At 37.9% G+C, this 18526-nt stretch overlaps 1 protein-coding gene across 5 annotated transcripts in view; it reads left to right on the top strand.

Annotated features, from left to right (window-relative positions):
* The first annotated feature begins 1985 nt into the window (after positions 1-1985).
* ZNF184 (zinc finger protein 184) overlaps positions 1986-18526 on the top strand; it is a 21384-nt gene continuing 4843 nt past the window's right edge. For 2 of the 5 annotated variants that reach the window (XM_021709873.1, XM_008053320.2), the window contains exons 1-5: positions 1986-2373; positions 2656-2800; positions 8078-8145; positions 16325-16451; positions 17110-17205. In XM_021709873.1, the coding sequence (XP_021565548.1) occupies positions 17165-17205 (41 nt within the window). In that variant the 5' untranslated portion in view covers positions 1986-2373; positions 2656-2800; positions 8078-8145; positions 16325-16451; positions 17110-17164. Of the gene's footprint in view, positions 2439-2655; positions 2801-8077; positions 8146-16324; positions 16452-17109; positions 17206-18526 lie in introns of all 5 variants that reach the window. The other 3 variants (XM_021709876.1, XM_021709868.1, XM_021709869.1) reach the window with 2 other exon arrangements.

Consider the following 18526-nt stretch of genomic DNA (forward strand, 5'->3'; position numbering starts at 1 on the left):
TAAGAGTTATTTATATATTTTGGATACCAGTTATTTATCAGACATGCATTTTTTCAAATATTTCCTCCCAGTCTGTGGTTTGCCTTTGCATTCTTTTAAACATTCATTTTTTAAAAAACCAAGATCTATGCATGATAATATATGGGTCTGGCAATTAAGTTCATGAACTTAATCTAGAAAAAGTACTACATACCTCATTGCTGAATATCACTATGGTCACCTTCGAAGTAGTCCCCTTGGGAAGCTATGCACTGACACCAGCACCTAATCCACCCATCAAAGCAGTTTTGGAACTCTTTTTCTGAAATGGCCATCAGAGCTGTCATCATATTATCCTTGAAATCCTGAATGTCACCAATATGTCTTCCTTTTAATATTTCCTTTATCTTTAGATAAAGAAAAAAGTCATTGGGGGCCAGATCTGGTGAATAGGGAGGGTATTCCCACACAGTTATTTGTTTACTGGCTAAAAACTCCCTCACAAACAATGCTGAATGCAGAGTTGAGAGGGCATGTGTACAATTAGCTCCCATAAACAATCCTAGAAATTTTTTTGTCTTTTTACTAGAGAATCTAGCGTTGGAAATTAAGAGTGTTTGGGACCAGATTACTAAATTCAAGTCCCAGCTTCCCCATTTACAGGGCATGTTACATTGAGCAAATTATTCAACCTACTTTTGCCTCAGTTTCCTTTGTAAAGTAGAAATAATAAAGACATAACTCCATTAGCATATTTCAAGAGTTAAGTAAGTTAATAGATGTAAAGCATTTGGAATGCTGCCTAGCACATAGAAAGTGTTCAATAATAGCTGGTTTTATCTAGTCTCTCTTTTGTGATTGCCAGTTATCCATATGTTGGCTTTCTATCCTGTGTCCTTCATAGCTATCATTTTCTCTTACTCTTTTTCATTCGCTTCTTTCTTTTGAAGCATAGAGAGGTTTTAAAATAATATCCTATACATAAATGGTTCATTTTCCCATGGCATCAATTGTTTTTCTCCAGCATGGCTTTAAATATGTTGCTGTATTTAAAATATGCTTGCAATATGCTTTTATCCTCTTTCATCTAGTGTTTTTTTATTACAAGACTGTTCTCCCACAACTTTCCTCTCTATTCTTGCAATGTTTTTTTGTAATCTACAGGATACCAAATTGTTTCTTGAAATTCTAGTTCCTTCCTAAGACTTTTTTCTTTTCTGAAATCTGCTCTTAGAGACTTTTAATTATTTTTTCTTTTCCCTTTACTGTAACTTTTTCATATACTTAGTGTTAGGACTTCTAGGTTTAATGCTTTGTCACTCAGCCGGCTGAAAGACTTGACTTTAGCCTCTACATCCAAATGCTGGGGATGCAAAGAAGCGCAGTAAAGTAAAATATAAAAACTACCGACTTGGAGTCTTTTCTCCAAGGACACACGGTCAAACTGGCCTTGGGCTTCACTTGTAGCTATGTGCTGGCTGACAGAGGTACATAAAATGCACTACTAAGGGTAAAACAGTACTATCATCTTCGGGTTTCCTTCAGCACTAAAAAAAAAAAAAAAAAAAAAAAAATGCTAGTCGCGACCCAACTGAGAGCCATGAAAACAATTTTAATGACGAACTACTAGTATTTTTTAAACGACAAAGGAACAGACCACACAATAGAAAGCAGGACATGTAACAAAGGTAAATGGTGCATCATGAAACGCTTGTTCGCGTTTTAGAATTATGTGTGTCTGTGTATTTCTTAAAATCAGTCCAGTCAGACAAGTTTGAGTCACCACTCCAACACACACCCGAATCTGAAATTACCGGGACCAAATGACCGGCGGGTAGAACCTCCGCTCATCGCAAACGTACATTTTGGCTGAAGCCTCTGGGAAAAGAAGTTCAGAATCATCGCCGTGGAGCATTCTGGGAGTTGTAGTCCTGTGTGCCCGCCGGACGTGCGTTCACGCAGCCGGCGTGAGGGGCAGGGCTCTTTCCGCACGACCGGAAGTGACCGTTGAAGCCGGTTGTAGGCGTGGAAAGAGGTTGGCGCTCTGGAAGTCCAGCTGCTTTGGTTCTCTTCGTTAGGTCTGGTGACGGTCCCAGCGCTTCCGGACCCGGGATCGGGTGTGTGGATCGCCGTAGGGGGAGGGGAGTTCAGGTATCACCATGACAACGGTCTGCGCTGCAGGCGCGTGACGTCACCCTTGTGGTTTCGCGTTTAGCGGCCTCTGCGGGAGCAAGCTGGGGAGTCCTCGAAGGGGGCGCACCTCGCCTCCTTCTGTTCGGGGCGGTCCCGCCTGATCCCTTGGAGGGCTTTGTTCTTTTGTTCTGGCCTAAGGGGAAGTCGGATGCTGGACCTCGGCCTGCTCGTCCACCTTCCAGCTTTAACGCTCCGCAACAGGTGTGTGTTCCTCTATGCGAGCCCGCAGGGGTGTGAGCCGCGAGTGTGCAGCGGGAGCAAGCCGGGTCTGCGGGCACCCCAGCCAGATTCTTGGGTGGGCAGCAAGGGTTTTTGGATCTGAAGCAGAGCCTGCGTACTCGATCTCTACTCTGTTTCTGTTCATTGAAGTGCCACATGCCTCTCTAGAGCTCTCTTGGGGGAGTTTTCTTGTGTAGGAGGACTTCTTGGCCATCCTGCAAGACTCTAAGGTGTGAATGTGTGACTCCATCCTGTGTCTTTTAGGGTGAACAGCCTCAGCTCGTTGCGGACTCCCTCCAAGGGGGTTGGACTTCTGAGTCCCAGACCGAGGTACCAGTTGGAGGAAAGCTGCCTGGCGAACCCTGGTGTCCAAGTTCCAGAGGAACGGGATGAGCCCCTGAGATGGAAGGTAGTGGGGGTTTACTTGGGAGAGAGTGGGGTGATGGAGGCTAGAGAACAGTCATGACTGGAGGATCAAATACTTGAGGTCAGAACTGATAGAGATGGAAAGAAGGGGCGCTATGTTTACGGATAAGTACAGAAACCGAATTACATTATAAGGAGAGACGGAGGAGGTGTTCTTCCTGGCTTTTTAATTGGGGAATGAAAAGGAACAGTGATTCAGAATATCTGTGATTCCCACATGACTGCTATCTTTTAAATATTAGTATGATCGTTTTGAAGTCAGAGAAAATCTTGGTAATTATTCCTTCAGTGCAAGAATCGGTTTTGAAATATCCTTGGCAGATGGTTTTCTGTCAAAGCGTATGCTAGAACTAGTGTGGCATAACTCGCCACTTTGGGTGCAGCCCATTCCCTTATTGGCTCTTTTTGAATTCCTCATGTTAGACAGGAGGGCCTGTCCCTGTAACTTTTTTGTTGTTCTTAGGCTTCGTCTCCGATAACTAAAGAGACCGTTTGCTCTTTTCTTTCACATTGCTGCCCCTCACATATGTGAATTCAGCTGTTTCAACTCCTCACAAATTCCTTTCTAAGCAGTATACCCTCAGCTCCTTTGATTGGTCCATCTAGACCTCTTTGAAAACTCTCCTGCTTGGTCAGCATTTTTCTTAAAATCCGGTGCCTAATGCTAAACATAGTTCTTTGGATGTGCTTTGAAAAATACCTGAAAGTAAGACGTACTACCTCTTTTGATTTGGATTATACTTCTGCTGTTTGGTATTACACTATATTTGCTTTACCAAAAAATCAGTGATATTACCGTAAACCCTTGATCTTTTTCATGTAAACTTCTGTGAGCTAGATTTATGCCATTCTTATGTAATGGAATTATTGTTGTCCTTAATGTCAGGACTTGTGGGGGTGGGGGGGGAGTGGTATTGGCAGTAGTGGGAATCTGCCTGGGGGGGACACCCATCATCAACAAGGGTACCTGCATAATGAATACCTAACTCTGAATTGTACCCCACATCTTTACAATAAAAAAAGAAAGGAAAAAAATAAAAATAAAACAACAACAACAACAAAATGTCAGGACTTCACGTTTCTGATTGTTCAATTTTTTTTGCCAAGTATTCCAGCCTATCAGAATAATTGTGAATCCTAATTTAGTTATACAGTGTTTTAATTATTTAGAGTTGGTTCTTTCCAACTTTATGTCACTAGCAGATTTGATTGAGTATTCCTTCTGTTTCTTTCTATTTGTCGTTGAACAGGTCAGGGTAAGGAAAAAACCATTATCTTCTCTCTGCATTGGCATTGTCTTTTCATTCTTTGAGTATGGCTGTGCAGTCAGGTTTGCTTTAACCAAACTATTATCATGCAGTTTTTTTTTCTTGCATTTGTTAAAAATAATATCATTAGAAGTCTTAACATTATTCATATTATTCATGTAGGTTTGATCTATATATTTCCTCAATGTTTTTGTCCTTCATGTCTTTATAATGTTCTTTTAAATTCTAAGTTTCTCAGAATTAAATCAACCAAAATAGTTTCATTAAAGCTCTTTGTTTTTTTTCTCTTGGGATTTTTCACAATTGTATTGTTAGGATTAACCTTCCTGAGCTTCTGTCCTTGCAATCATAATATTTTTGATACTTACTAGCATTTATTATGTGCCAGGCATACAGTTGGCTTCTGTAACTGTTACTGTTGTTTCTGTTACTTGGAATCAAAAGCATCCTACCTGAGACATTTCTTTTGATTCTGTTTCCCTGAAGTCTTGGGTACCTGCCAGTGCATGTACATTTTCTTTTACTGTTAGAAACTCCAAGATAACCTCTTCATTTTTTTTTCAAGACTTCTGTTACAAAGCAGTGTTTCCTTACTGGTCAAAATTAAACCCTTTATTGTTTCCTCTGTGAGGCATGACACCATTAAGACAAATGGAGAATTTCTTTATTAATATATTTTTTACAAAATGAAACCTACATACTTATTCAGACAGTTGAAATCACCTAGGTTTTCTCTATATTATCCATCACACCCCTTGCCTAAACTGTCTATGGCATGTTCTTGTCAGCGCAGTGGTACTTTTTTTTCCCTCTTCCTATTTATCTACGATTTCTATTAGGTTTCATACTCGTGATTATTGCATTGGCTACAGTAATTCATCTCTTAGTCCATTTTTTTCTAGCAGATAATTTTGAGTAAATTTTGCCCAGCCTTCTTTTAACCAAGGCTTGATCACAAAAACAAAAAAAATGTAGAGGCAAATGTCTGACAAGCATTCCTTTCAAAATTCTCTTGAGAAAGAGATAGTGGTAGGGAAAAGCAAACTAGATGTACCTGTTTCCACAAAGAAGTAAGGCAAGATGAATTTTCTCCCCTTTGAAGCTTAATCTATGTAGAAGGATGAGCAAGGAAAGATGTCTGTATGATATATAATATCAGAATTAGAGACAATGAGGTGCAAGATAGAATAAGTTGCCGGAACTTCAGGCGCACGCTACAACACCCGGCTGATTTTTTATTTATTGTAGAGACTAGGTCTCGCCAAGTTGCCCTGGCTGGTTTTGAACCAGCGGACTCAGGCAATCCACTTATCTTGGCTTCTCAAAGTACAGCGATTATATGCTGAGTCACTGAGCCTGACCTCCCTCTACATTTTTAAAGATTAGGAAATTGAAGCCTAGAGAAGGCAAGAGACACCAGGGGGGTTGTCTTTCCTTTCAACCAGTTCTCTGAATAGACCTACCCAAGAGCAAAACTTGTTTTTGTTTTGTTTATTGAGGTATATATTACAGTAAAGTGCACATGTATTTTTGTGTCTCTATCCAGTAGGCTCTCCCTAGAAGTTGAACCTTGGGACTGAAATCAGATGGCACTGACCCACCCTAATGGTGGTATCTATTTCAGAGAGACTGTACTTGAACCTTAATAGTGCTATCTAAATTCCCTGAAATTACATGGGTTCTGTAATTGATTGTGTAGCTTTTCTTTTTATTCTTCATGTTCTCCAATATCCTTGTATTTAGTCTATTCTAGTTTTTTGAGATTTTTATAGCTTTTTAAAATTTTTTATTTTTGTATATAGACAGGGTCTCACTCTGTTACCCCGGCTGGAGTGCTGTGATGCAGTCAGCTCACTGCAGCCTTGAACTCCCAGGCTCAAGCAATCTTTCTACCTCAGCCCCCCTCAAGTAGCTGGGACTATAGGCATATGCCACCATGCCTGGCTAACTTTATTTTATTTTTTAATTTTTTGTAGAGATGGAGGTCTTGCTTTGTTTTCCAGGCTGGTCTTAAACTCCTGTATTCAAGTAATCCCTTGTTTCAGCCTCCCAAAGTGCTGGGATTACATGCATGAGCCACCATGCCTGGCCAATTTTTTTTTTTAAGTTATATAGTTTGAAGGTTTTATCCCAGTTATGACTTCCATCCCCACAAGCCTTAGCAATACCTGAAAGATTGTGTTTTCCTCCTTTTTTCCAGCTGTAAATTCACTTAGCTTACTGTCCCTATCTCATGCATTTATATCTGTGGTCATAAATACCCTACTTGACCTTACCTGTTTTGATTGTTTTTTCTTAGTTTTTACCAACCATCTCTTATGGCATTGTTATTCTTTTTATCTCACACCTCATTGTCTCTAATTCTGATATTATATATCATACAGACATCTTTCCTTGCTCATCTTTCTACATAGATTAAGCTTCAAAGGGGAGAAAATTCATCTTGCCTTAACTTCTTTGTGGAAACAAGTACACCTAATTTGCTTTTCCCTGCTACTGTCTCCTTCTCAAGGGAATTTTGAAAGGAATGTTTGTCAGACATTTGCCTCTATGTTTTTTTTGTTTTTGTTTTTTGAGTTGGAGTCTTTGTCACCCAGGCTGGAGTGCAGTGGCACACTCACGGCCACCCCAGCATCAACCTGCTGGACTTCGATGATCCTTCCACTTCAGCCTTCCAAGTAGCTGGAACTACAGGAACACGCTACAACGCCCGGCTGATTGTTGATTTATTGTAGAGATGAGGTCTCACCAAGTTGCCCTAGCTGGTTTTGAACCTGCGGACTCAGGCAATCCACTTACTTTGGCTTCCCAAAGTACAGGGATTATAAGCTGAGTCACTGAGCCTGACTTGCCTCTACATTTTTAAAGATTAGGAAATTGAAGCCTAGAGAAGGCAAGGGACACCAGAGGAGTTGTCTTGAGAATCAGCCTTTCCTTTCAACCAGTTCTCTGAATAGACCTACCCAAGAGCAAAGATTGTTTTTGTTTTGTTTATTGAGGTATATGTTACCGTAAAGTGCACATGTATTTTTGTGTCTCTACCCAGTTAGTAATCCCTCCAGAAGCAATTACTTTCTTTCACCACCATAGATTAGTATGGTCTGTTTATGAACTTAATATAAATATAGTCATGTAATATGCATTCTTTTGTGTCTAGCTTATTTTGCTCAATATTATGTTTATGAGATGTATTCATGTTGTTATGCTAGTAGGTCTTACATTTTGGAATGTTTTATTTTATGAATATACCACAGTTGTTCATGTTGTCTACTGTTGAAAGACATTTGGGTTGTTTCCAGTTTGGGGATACTGTGAATAAATCTGCAGTTAACATTCTTGTATAAGGCTTTTGGTGGACGTAAGCATTTCTATGGGTGTATGCACAGGAGTGGAATTGTTGAGTCACAGGGCAGACATATGTTTAGCTTAGTATAAACTGCTAAGCAGTTTTTATAAATGGTTTATACATTTATACCAGCACAGCAGCGTACAGAAGTTCCAATTGCTCTGTTTTCTTGCCAGCAATTAGTAATAATCATGCCTTTTAAATTTAACACATTCTGATGAGTGGGTAGTGTATGTCATATTTAATTTGCATTAACAGCAAAGTTTTAAAAGGACCTATGAATACTTTTAGAAAATAATCTATTTCTTGATATTTTATATGCAGCAGAGAAAAGGTAGCAGAAATATTTTGCCTCACATAATGAGGACCATAGGTTGAGTTATATGATCCATATGACTATTAAATATCTAGGGAGAAAACTGAATTATAAAGCAATGCTTTACCTCCTAAGTCTACCAAAGGGGGGGGTACTGGGACCCCAATTAGCAGTTAACTTGTATCTTTCTTTTTTGTTTGTGGATATTGAAATGTAAAGGAAATGGCATCATTTCTGCTATTTTCAAATGGAAAAGTAAATGGGTTTTATAGATTGGTGGGAAGGGCTAAATTGGACAGAATTCATTATGGCTTCTTCTTCCTCCCCTAGATCTGTCCTCTTCAGACTCTGCTTTTCTCCAAGGGGGCCATACTGTACTCCCATCAGCCAGTTTTCAGGTAAGTTGGGATTTCCTGAAATACCATGTCATTCCTTGGAGTGGGAGTATGTATTCTTTTGTTGTGGGGTATGTTTGTCCAAAAACCAATACTGGCAGTTCATTCTGGGTTCTTATCTGTCCAGTGACCTCATTCCTAGCTGTGTCTTGTCAGTTTTAACTAATACATTCACCACTTACCTCTTGCTTAGTAACCTGTCATACTCCAGGGATAGGAGAGCAAAAGAAGTACAAACTTGATCCTTTACTTAAATAGACCAAAATGACTGCTAAAAAACAAAATAGGTAAATATAAGAAAAGTGAAATGAGTACTGTGGAAATTAGAGAATGGAAAAATATTTGTGATTTAGAGGGGTTAGAAGGGTTTCACAGAGGATTTTATGGGGGATTTGCGATACCTCTAAAAGGATGGGTGATGTTATGTTTAGATATTTGAACAAGTAAGGTGCAGAGTGGAGTGTGGATCCTAGGTATGGAGAAGATTATATGCAGAAATTCACAAGTAAGAATTAGCAGGTGTTACATAAGATTCAGAAATGTTTGAGGAGATGAATTATTTGTGCAAGTGGTAAACAAATGATTGAATAAAGTCATAATGTTAAAGGCTTTGAATGTCTGTATGAGAAGTTGTAGGCTTTATTTTGTAGGCTATTTGTGAACTATTAGTAACTTTTAATGGAGGATAAGTGAACTACTAATATTTTAGGGAATGCTGATAACTGATTGAGAACTTAGACAAAAAAGGTTACAATTGCTCACTAGCCATAACTAACCTCAAGCCCTCCTTTGGTCAAGCTCCTTCTTCTTCTCAGATTTTCTCTCCTGCTTACTTCCTGTCCCACAACTTAATCTTCTTAATAAAGAAATGATCCCAGTTCTTCCCTTTTTAGCTCAAGCACTTTTGTATTGCTTTTTTTTAATCGAAGGATATATTGTGACAATAAACTGCATACATTTTAAGTATATAATTTGATACATTTTGACTTATGTATATACTCATTGCCATTACCATAATCAAGATAGTGAACATATCACTAATGAGAAATCATACTTTGTATAAGTTGAATTCTTTCAAATTTATTGAGACTTTTTTTTTCCCTCAGAATATCATCTAGCTTGATAAATGAAAAGTGAGAACTTGAAAAGAATGTGTATTTTGCTGTTGTTAAGTAGAATGCCTGTAGTTGTTTAAGCTTCCTATTACTGCTAAAATTAATTACCATAAGCTTAGTTGGCCTAAAAAGTACAGATTTATTGTCTTACAGTTTTAGAGGTCAAAAGTCCAAGATGAGATGTCAGGGCTGCATTCCTCTGAGGGCTCTAGGGGAGAATCTGTTCCCTTGCCTTTTCTAACTTCTAGAAGCCACTGTGTTCCTTGGATTATGTCTCCTTATTCTATCTTTAAAGCTAGCACTGTGGCTTCTTCTAATTTCCCCCTCTCTGTGGCTCTGACTTGTCTTCTATCTTTAGGTCTCTTTCTCTGATCTTCTTGCCTTCCTCCTATAAGGACCCTTGTGATTACGTTGGACTTACCCATGCAATCCAGAATAATTCCCCCTTCTCAAGGTCTTTAACTTGATCACATTTGCAAAATCTCTTCTGCCATGTTAGGTAACATATTTATAAGTTTCAGGAATTAGGATATGCACATCTTGGGGAGGGCTATTATTCTCTATACCAAAGATATCAGGTCAAATTGGTTGACAGTGTTGTTCAAGTCTTTTATATCCTTATTGATTTTCTGTCTACTTATTTTATCAATTATCATGACGAGAGTATTGAAATGTCAGACTATTGTGGTTTTGCCTGCTCTTGCCATTTTACCAGTTTTTGCTTCATATACTTGGACACTCTGTTACTAGGTTCATAAACATTTATGATTTTTTTTTTTAATTAGTTGACCACTTTATCATTGAGAAATTTTCTTTTTAATACTGGTAATACCGACTACCTTGAAATTTGCTTTGATACTTGATTATTGTCAGCATGGTATATCTTTTTCCATTCTTTTGTTTTTAACTTCTTTGTATCTTTATATTTAAGGTGAGCTACTCACAAGCAACATGTAGTCGAGTTTTGCTTTTTTTTAATCCAGTCTGGAAAACTCTGTCTTTTCATTGGGGTGTTGAGACCATTTATATTTAATATTGTTTATATTTAATGTGTTACACCTACATTTAATGTGACTACTGTTAGGGTTAAATTTAAATCTGTCTTCTTGCTGTTGATTTTTTATTTGTATTGTCTTTGTTCTTTTTTCCCCTTCTATGCCTACATTCTTTTGAATTGAATAGTCTTATGAGTTTATTTTATTTCCTTCATTGGCTAATTAGCCATAATTCTTAACTGTTATAGTTGTTGCTTTAGGGATACATATTTATCTTATCACTATTTACCTTCAGTGTTATACCATCTCATAAGCAGTATAAGAACCTTACAGTATTATACTTTGACTTTTCCCCTCCCAGTTTTTATGTTGTTGTTGCCATATATTTTATTTATACATATGTTGTAAACCCCCAATACTTTGTTATTTTCTTTAAGCAATTATCTTTGAAAGAGATTTAAATAACAAAAAAATTGTATATACCTACTCATGTTATTACCATTTTTAGTATTCTTTAATCCTTTGTGTAATTGGTGGTTCACAATTTCAGGGAATTTTGAGGCACCCCCACCCCACCCCCAACCCCCACCCACCATTTTTTGATTGTCGTGACCTGGTGGGGAAAGCTAGTGGCATCTAGTGGGTTGAGGCCAGCAATGCCTCACTACACACTTATTTAAAATAATCATCTGGTCCAAAATATCAATAGTGTCAAGGTTGAGAAGTGTTGGTGTAGGTCCATATTTTCATCTGATACCGTTTTTTGTTTTTTTTTTTTCTGGTGGAAGGACTTCTTTTAACATTTCTTGTACTGTAGCTCTGCTGGTAATGAATTTTTTTTCAGGTTTTTATGTCTAAAGAAGCCTTTATTTTGCCTTTGTTTTTCAATTCTGGTGTGACAGATTACTTCTTTTCAGTAATTGATGTTACTCCATTGTCTTTTTGCTTACATTGCTTCTAACAAAAAAGCTACTGTTTTTATCTTTATGTGTCCTTGTTCTTCTTTACTTGGAAGATTTTATCTATAACTGAGTTTGAGCTATTTGATTATGATGTACCTTTTTTACAGTTTTTTTTCCCCATGTTTCTTGTGCTTGCAGTTTTTTGAGTTTCTTTGATCTGTGGGTTTATAATTTTCATCAAGTTTGGAAAGTAATTAGTTCTTATTTCTTCAAATATTTTTTTTCTGCCCCCCCCCTCCAGTTGCACATACTATGGTCCACTTGAAGTTCTCCTGTAGCTTCCCAATACTATCTCTTTAAAAAACATTTTTTAATCATTTGTTTTGGATAGTTTCTGTTTCTGTGTCTTTGAAGTTACTAATCTCTCTTCTTCAAAGCCTAATCTGCTATTAATACTATCTAGTATATTTTTTAATCTCAAAACATTTTCATTTTCATCTCTAGAACTTCCATTAGTGTTTTTTCCTTTTTTTTTAGTAGCGTCTTTCATATATCTGCCTAACTTTTTGAACATATGGAATATAGTCATAGTAACTTTTAATGTTCTTGTCTGTTATTTTTAGTGACTGTGTCAGTTCTGGATTCATTTCAGTTGACTGATTTTTCTTCTTATTGGGGTTTACTTATTTTACTGCATGCCTGATCATCTTTGATTGGATACTACACACTGAATTTTACCTTACCGGATTCTGAATATTTTATATGCCTATAAACTATTCTTGAGCCTTATTCTGGGATGCAGTTAAGTTAGCGGAAACTGTGTGTTCCTTTCAGGTTCTTTAAGATTTGGTAGGTGGTCCAGAACAGCATTTAGTCTAAGTCCATTTATTCCCCACTATTGAGGCAGGACCATTCTGAGTATTCTATCCACTGCCTCATGAATTACAGTTGTCCACTTTGGCTATTGGGAATAGGCTGTATTTCCACCCTTTTTGAGCATTGGTACTGGTCCCTTGAAATCTTTTGGATGATTCTTTTCCTGGCCTCATATAGTCTCATCACATACCATGCACTGAATACTCAAGGAGGAACCTCTGCAGTTTCTCTCTTTGTGTAGCTTTCTCCTCTTCAGTGAACTATAGTCTCCTTGATTTCCTCAAACTCTCAGCTATAGTATAAACCCCACTGTAGGTACCAGGTGCACATCATAAATCTCCGTGTTTACTTTAAATAATGTTCACAGTTTGGTACATCCTGTCTCGGTGCTCTGAGCACACAGAATCACATCATTAATCAGTGACTATGTAAGCGTTCCAAGGCTTAGTTTTCAGAGCTTGTTGAAGGGTCAGAGCCAAGAATCTACATTTCCCTGAAATTTATCCAAGAATGAACCAATCAGACCTGCTGCCTAAGCTCTTTACTCACAGGCTGGACTCAACCCTGCTCCTAAAGTGTGCTATGATTGTGTGAGGGAGCTAATTGTGCACATGCTGTCTCAACTCTGCTTTCAGTTGTGTCATATTGGTAATTTAACGTTGTCCATGGAGATTAAATTTACACCAGATTTTTGGAGCTCCTCCTCTGTAGAGCTCTCTGCTTTCCAGTATCTGTCCTGCAAATTCCTTGCCTCAGTAGTTCTGAACTGTCACCTTTGTCTCCTCAGCTCAGTAAGACCACTGATTTGCTAGAGCTCTCCCTCCTTGCTCTATGTTCTGGACAGCACTTCAAACAAAAAGATGAGGGGATTGTGGGACCCATGTTAGTGTTTCCCTTCCCTTCCGTCCTGCCTGCTGTTCAAAATATGAAAACACTTGTTCCAGATATATTGTTCAGTTTTATTGCTTATGGTGGGAGAGCTAGTCCTGTTGCTTTGTTGTAGTTAGAAGCAGAAGTCTTAAAATTTAATATATTTATCTATTTTAAAACAGAGTTAATGCACACTCCCTCAGTTTCAAATACTTAATGATAATAAAAAAGTAGGAAGTTCCTCTGCATTGCTTCAGGTTCTACTACCCAGTTCCACCAACAATATTTGGTTGGGTATCCTTTCAGATTCTTTTTCTGTGCATTTATATATAAAGTTTTCTTCTATTCATGAAAATGGGATTATAACCATGTCTACTGTTGTTAATACATGTACATTATTATATTTTTATGTTTATATTATTATATTTAAATGTAATTAATACATATAAATATAACTCATTTAAAAATGTCTACAAACAACACTTGTCTTCTTACCTTGAGGTGTTTCTGAGGAATAAATTCCAAGAATCAGTAAGACTGGATTGAATGGTATATGCATTTAAAGTTTTGATAGATCTTGTCAGATTGCCCCCCAGATAGATTGCGTTCAATTTCTTTGTCCACCATAGGATCCATAAGCACTTTAGTAGTGTTGCCCAATCTAATATCTTATTGTTTAACTTATTTTTAGTAGTGGAGCATTCTTTTCATGATTTATTAACATTTTCTTGGGTGACTTGCCTGTTTGATCTCAATTGCCTGTTTGGGTTGTTGGTCTTTTGTTGTTATTCTTCTGGGTTGTTCATCTTTTTTTTCTCTTTTAGTATTAGTTGACATGTAATAATAGTACATATTTATGGGATATAAAGTGATATTGTGATACATGTATACAATGTGTAATGATCAAATCAGGGTAATTAGCATATCTGTCACCTTGAACATTTATCATTTCTTTGTGTTGTGAACATTCAAAATGCTTTCTATTTTTTAAAAAATTATATGCTAAATTATTGCTAACCATTTTCACCCTATGGTGCTACAGAACTCCAGAATTTATTTATCTCATCTACTTATAACCTTGTATCTGTGTATCTATTAACCAATCTCTCCGTAACTTCCCTTCCTCACTGTACTACCCAGCCTCTATTAACCATAATTCTATGCTCTTCTTTGCTGAGGTTCTTGTTTGTTTGTTTTTTATTTTTAGTTCCCACTTATGAGTGAGAAATGTGATATTTAGCTTTCTGTGTCTGACTTGTTTCACTTATTATAGTGTCCTCCAGGTTTGTCTGTATTGTCATGAATGACAGGATTTTATTCTTTGTGTTTTTTGGCTAAATGGTATATATACCACATTTTCATTGTCTATTCATCTGTTCATGGACATTTAGATTGATTCCATATCTTGGCTCTTGTGAACAGAGCTGCAGCAAATGAGGAAATACATTCATCTCTTTGGTATACTGATTCTCATTACTTTGGATAAATACCCAGTAGATGGATTGCCGGATCATATGATATTGCTGTATCTATTTTTGGGGGGGAAATGTCATATGTTTTCTATAATGGTTGTACTAATTTACATTCTCACCAACTGCATATCCTCACCAGCATTTGTTATTTTTTTTGTCTTTTTTTTGATAGCCATTCTAACTGGGTTAAGATGATATCTCATTATGGTTTTGTCTTGCATTTTTCTGATTATTAGTGATGTTGAGCATTTTTTCAAATACTTGCTCATTTATATATCTTCTTTTGAGAAATGTCTATTCAGATCCTTTACCCATTTTTTTTTTTTTTTTTTTTTTTTTTGAGTTGGAGTCTCAATCTGTCACCCAGACTGGATGGAGTGCTGTGGCCGCTCCCGGCCACCACAGCCTCCACCTGCTGGGCTCTGGCGATCCTTCTGCCTCAGCCTTCCAAGTAGCTGGAGCTACCACGCCTGGCTACCATGCACGCTACCACGCCTGGCTCATTTTTTGATTTATTGTAGAGATGAGGTCTTGCCAAGTTGCCCAGGCAGGTCTCGAACCCGCGGGTTCAGGCAATCCACTCACCTCAGCCTCCCAAAGGCACAGGATTCAGGCTGAGCCACCGAGCCCGGCTCCTATACCAAATTTTTTTTTTTTTTTTTTTTGAGTTGGAGTCTCACTCTGTCGCCCAGACGAGTGCAGTGGCCACTCCCAGCCACCGCAGCCTCGACTTGCTGGGGGCTCCAGCGATCCTTCCGTCTCAGCCTTCCGAGTAGCTGGAACTACAGGCGTGTGCTACCACACTCGGCTAATTTTTGATTTATTGTAGAGATGAGGTCTTGCCAAGTTGCCCAAGGGCTCGACAATCCACTCACCTCAGCCTCCCAAAGGCACGGGATTACAGGCTGAGCCACCGAGCCCGGCTACCCAATTTTTAATGGAATTTTTTTGTTGTTGTTAAGTTCTTGTATATTTTGGATATTAGTCCTTTGTCAGATGAATAGTTTGCAGATGTTTTCTCCCATTCTATGGGTGGTCTCTAATTCTGTTGATTGTTTTCTTTGCTGTGCAGAAGTTTTTAGTTAAATTTTTATGGTGTCTTACAGAAGTTTTAAATTGTTATGTGGTTATAGTTATCATTCTTTCCCTTTGTATTCTAGTTTTTGCCTTCTAGTTTTCAAGCTTATACAACTGTTTTCCTGTTTTTTTGATTCTATTTTATTTTAGCTTTTTCTTTAAATTATAGTGTTTAGTCTAGCAGGACTTTTTGTATATGTTGTGAAGTAAGGATTATACTTTAATTTTTTTCCACAAATAAATGGTCATTTATTATGACACAATATAGTGACTAATATATCTTAGCTAATTTAACTTATTTTAGTTTGACAAATTTTCAACTAGTTTGAAAGTTGCTTAATTCCTTTCAACTAGTATAAACATTAGTCCATTTCAGGACTTTTATTTTATTTCATTTTGTTATATTCCATGCTAGGCCATTCTGTATTAACTACTTAATCTTTTGCTATCATTTGAAATGTAGTAGGGCAAGTCTCCTGCCTCTTGCATTCTTTCGAAAACTGTTTGACTTGTCTTGCCTATTATAGAGAGTGAAAAGTATTATTTATGATAATAGTTTAACTATTAATACTTAAGATTTTTGGAACACAGAGATGATGATGCTGAAGAAGAACAGCAACAACAATAGCCATATTGACTAAACTCTTATTATATGCCAGACTCTAATTTATTTCACATAGAACATGTTTTATTTAATTCTTACAAACTAATGGTATAGGTGTGGTAGTGTTTTGTATTTATTTTTCAAAGGTGGAAATGTCAAGATCATTTTTCAGCTAGCCTATAGCCTGCCTTACTTCTGTCAGTATTGCTAACTTTATCCCCTTTGTAGGTAAATGCCTTATGGCTAACCAGAAATATGGTTGGTATTCCAGGAATCAGTAACCTTCAAGGATGTGATAGTGGACTTTACCCAGGAAGAATGGAAACAGCTGGATCCTGTCCAGAGGGATTTGTTCAGAGATGTGACACTGGAAAACTATACCCATCTGGTCTCTATAGGTACGGATGACTTTGCTGAGTTAATATCAGGAGGTATGGATGAAGAGGGTCCTCTCTTGTCGTTTAGGTTTAATGACTAACAATTTTCTAAAGTTTGAAAATTTTTGAAAAAGTTTCTACTCTCCTAGAAAGCAGAATAGCAAACTAATAATTTTTCTGAACCTGGGTCAGTTCCCAAATTATTTTTGTTTTTTTTTGTTTTGTTTTTTGAGTTGGAGTTTCACTCTGTCACCCAGACTGGAGTGCAGTGGCCACTCCTGGCCACTACAGTCTCGACCTACTGGGATCCGGAGATCCTTCCACCTCAGCCTTCCAAGTAGCTGGAACTACAGGCATGTGCTACCATGCCCAGCTAGTTTTTTTTAAATTTATTGTAGAGATGAGGTCTCACCAAGTTGCCCAGGCGGGTCTCGTACCCACGGGCTCAGGAATCCACTCACCTCGGCCTCCCAAAGCACTGGGATTATAGGCTGAGCCACCGAGCCTGGCCCAGTTCCCAAATTATGAAGTTTGATAAGCTATTCACTCTCTTTGGATTTATCCTACATATCATTTCTTTTAAAGACAAAGTGATGAAATTGAATTGAATTCTGGTATGGTGATTTTTTTTCCTTACTACAAACTGGGTTTCTTTCTTTCTCCCCCCTCCCATGAACAGGACTCCAAGTTTCCAAACCTGATGTGATTTCCCAGTTAGAACAAGGGACAGAGCCATGGATCATGGAGCCAGGCATTCCAGTAGGTACTTTTGCAGGTAGGTAATAGATACCAGCAGATAGTGTCATTAACCCTGCAGCCTGATAAGAGAGGATTTTGTGCTCAAGTGTAGATGTATTTGTTTCCCTTTAGAGTATCTCCTATGGCAAAATGGGAAGCCATATGTTCTGGACTCTCTAATGCTTAGTTGTGTCACTAACTATCTCAATATGTATTCTATTTTTATACTCCTTTTTGAGGCAATGTCCTTCCTACCTTTTCTAAAGTCAGCCTCTCAACCTGGACTATTGATTCCTTCCCTTCCTTCTTCCTTTGGGGCCCTGATCTCATAATTATCACCTCACTTTCCAGTCCTTACAGTTTTCTATTTTGGGATCTTCAGGCTCTGATCCCAGTACCTATCTATTTCAAAAAGAATTAGATAATTCATATTTCCAAATTCATTTACTCAACACTATTAGTCTTTTTGGTCACCATTCAGTCTCTCTTTTCTTTCCCATTCTAAATCACCACTTTCCAAACTGCACAAAGTCACCTCTTTAAGGATCTGAATCTGGAAAAATGTACAAACCTAGTCACCCTAGGTAAGAGATACATCCCCAGAGTTAATGGAATATAGAAGGGGAAAAAAGATGTGTGCCATAGTTAAATTTGGGAAATGCTCGATTAGCTAAAATTATAGCAAGTTTCTTTTTGGAGTACCACTCAGGTTTATTTAATAGACGAATTAGGCATTATGACAGTCCAGCGAAATGGCATAGAATGTAACATCCCCTCTGCCCTGCTTCTGACCATGAATACTTTTTCTCATATCACATGTTTAAAATTTTTCTTCTAGAGGATGGTTTCATGGAATATAATTTAGAAAACTCTTATTTTTTTATTGATTTTTAAATTTTATTTATTTATTTAGAGTTGGAGTTGCAGTTGCACTCTGTTGCCCAGATGGAGTGCAGTGGCACACTCACGGCCACCCCAGCGTCAACCTGCTGGGCTCTGGCTGCCTCAGCCTTCCAAGTAGCTGGAACTATAGGCACATGCTACCACGCCCGGCTAATTTTTTTTTATTGTAGAGAAAAAGTCTTGCCAAGGTGCCCGGACTGGTCTCGAACCTGTGGGCTCAGGCAATCCACTCACCTCAGCCTCCCAAAATGCTGGGATTACAGACTGAGCCACCAAGCCCAGCCTTCTTCTTATTATTTTTTAAATAACTTTATTAACTGGTACTTACAATTAGTTAACTTTTGGAAAAAGCAAGTTGTCAAGTTTTATTACAAATTAAAAATGAAGTTTAAAAAACCCCTACCTTGGCTCAACCTGTAATCCCGTGCCTTGGGAGGCTGAGGTGAGTGGATTGC

Source organism: Carlito syrichta, unplaced genomic scaffold (genome assembly GCF_000164805.1).
Source record: "Carlito syrichta isolate Samal-C Ts95f unplaced genomic scaffold, Tarsius_syrichta-2.0.1 Scaffold74266, whole genome shotgun sequence".
Taxonomy (NCBI): domain Eukaryota; kingdom Metazoa; phylum Chordata; class Mammalia; order Primates; family Tarsiidae; genus Carlito; species Carlito syrichta.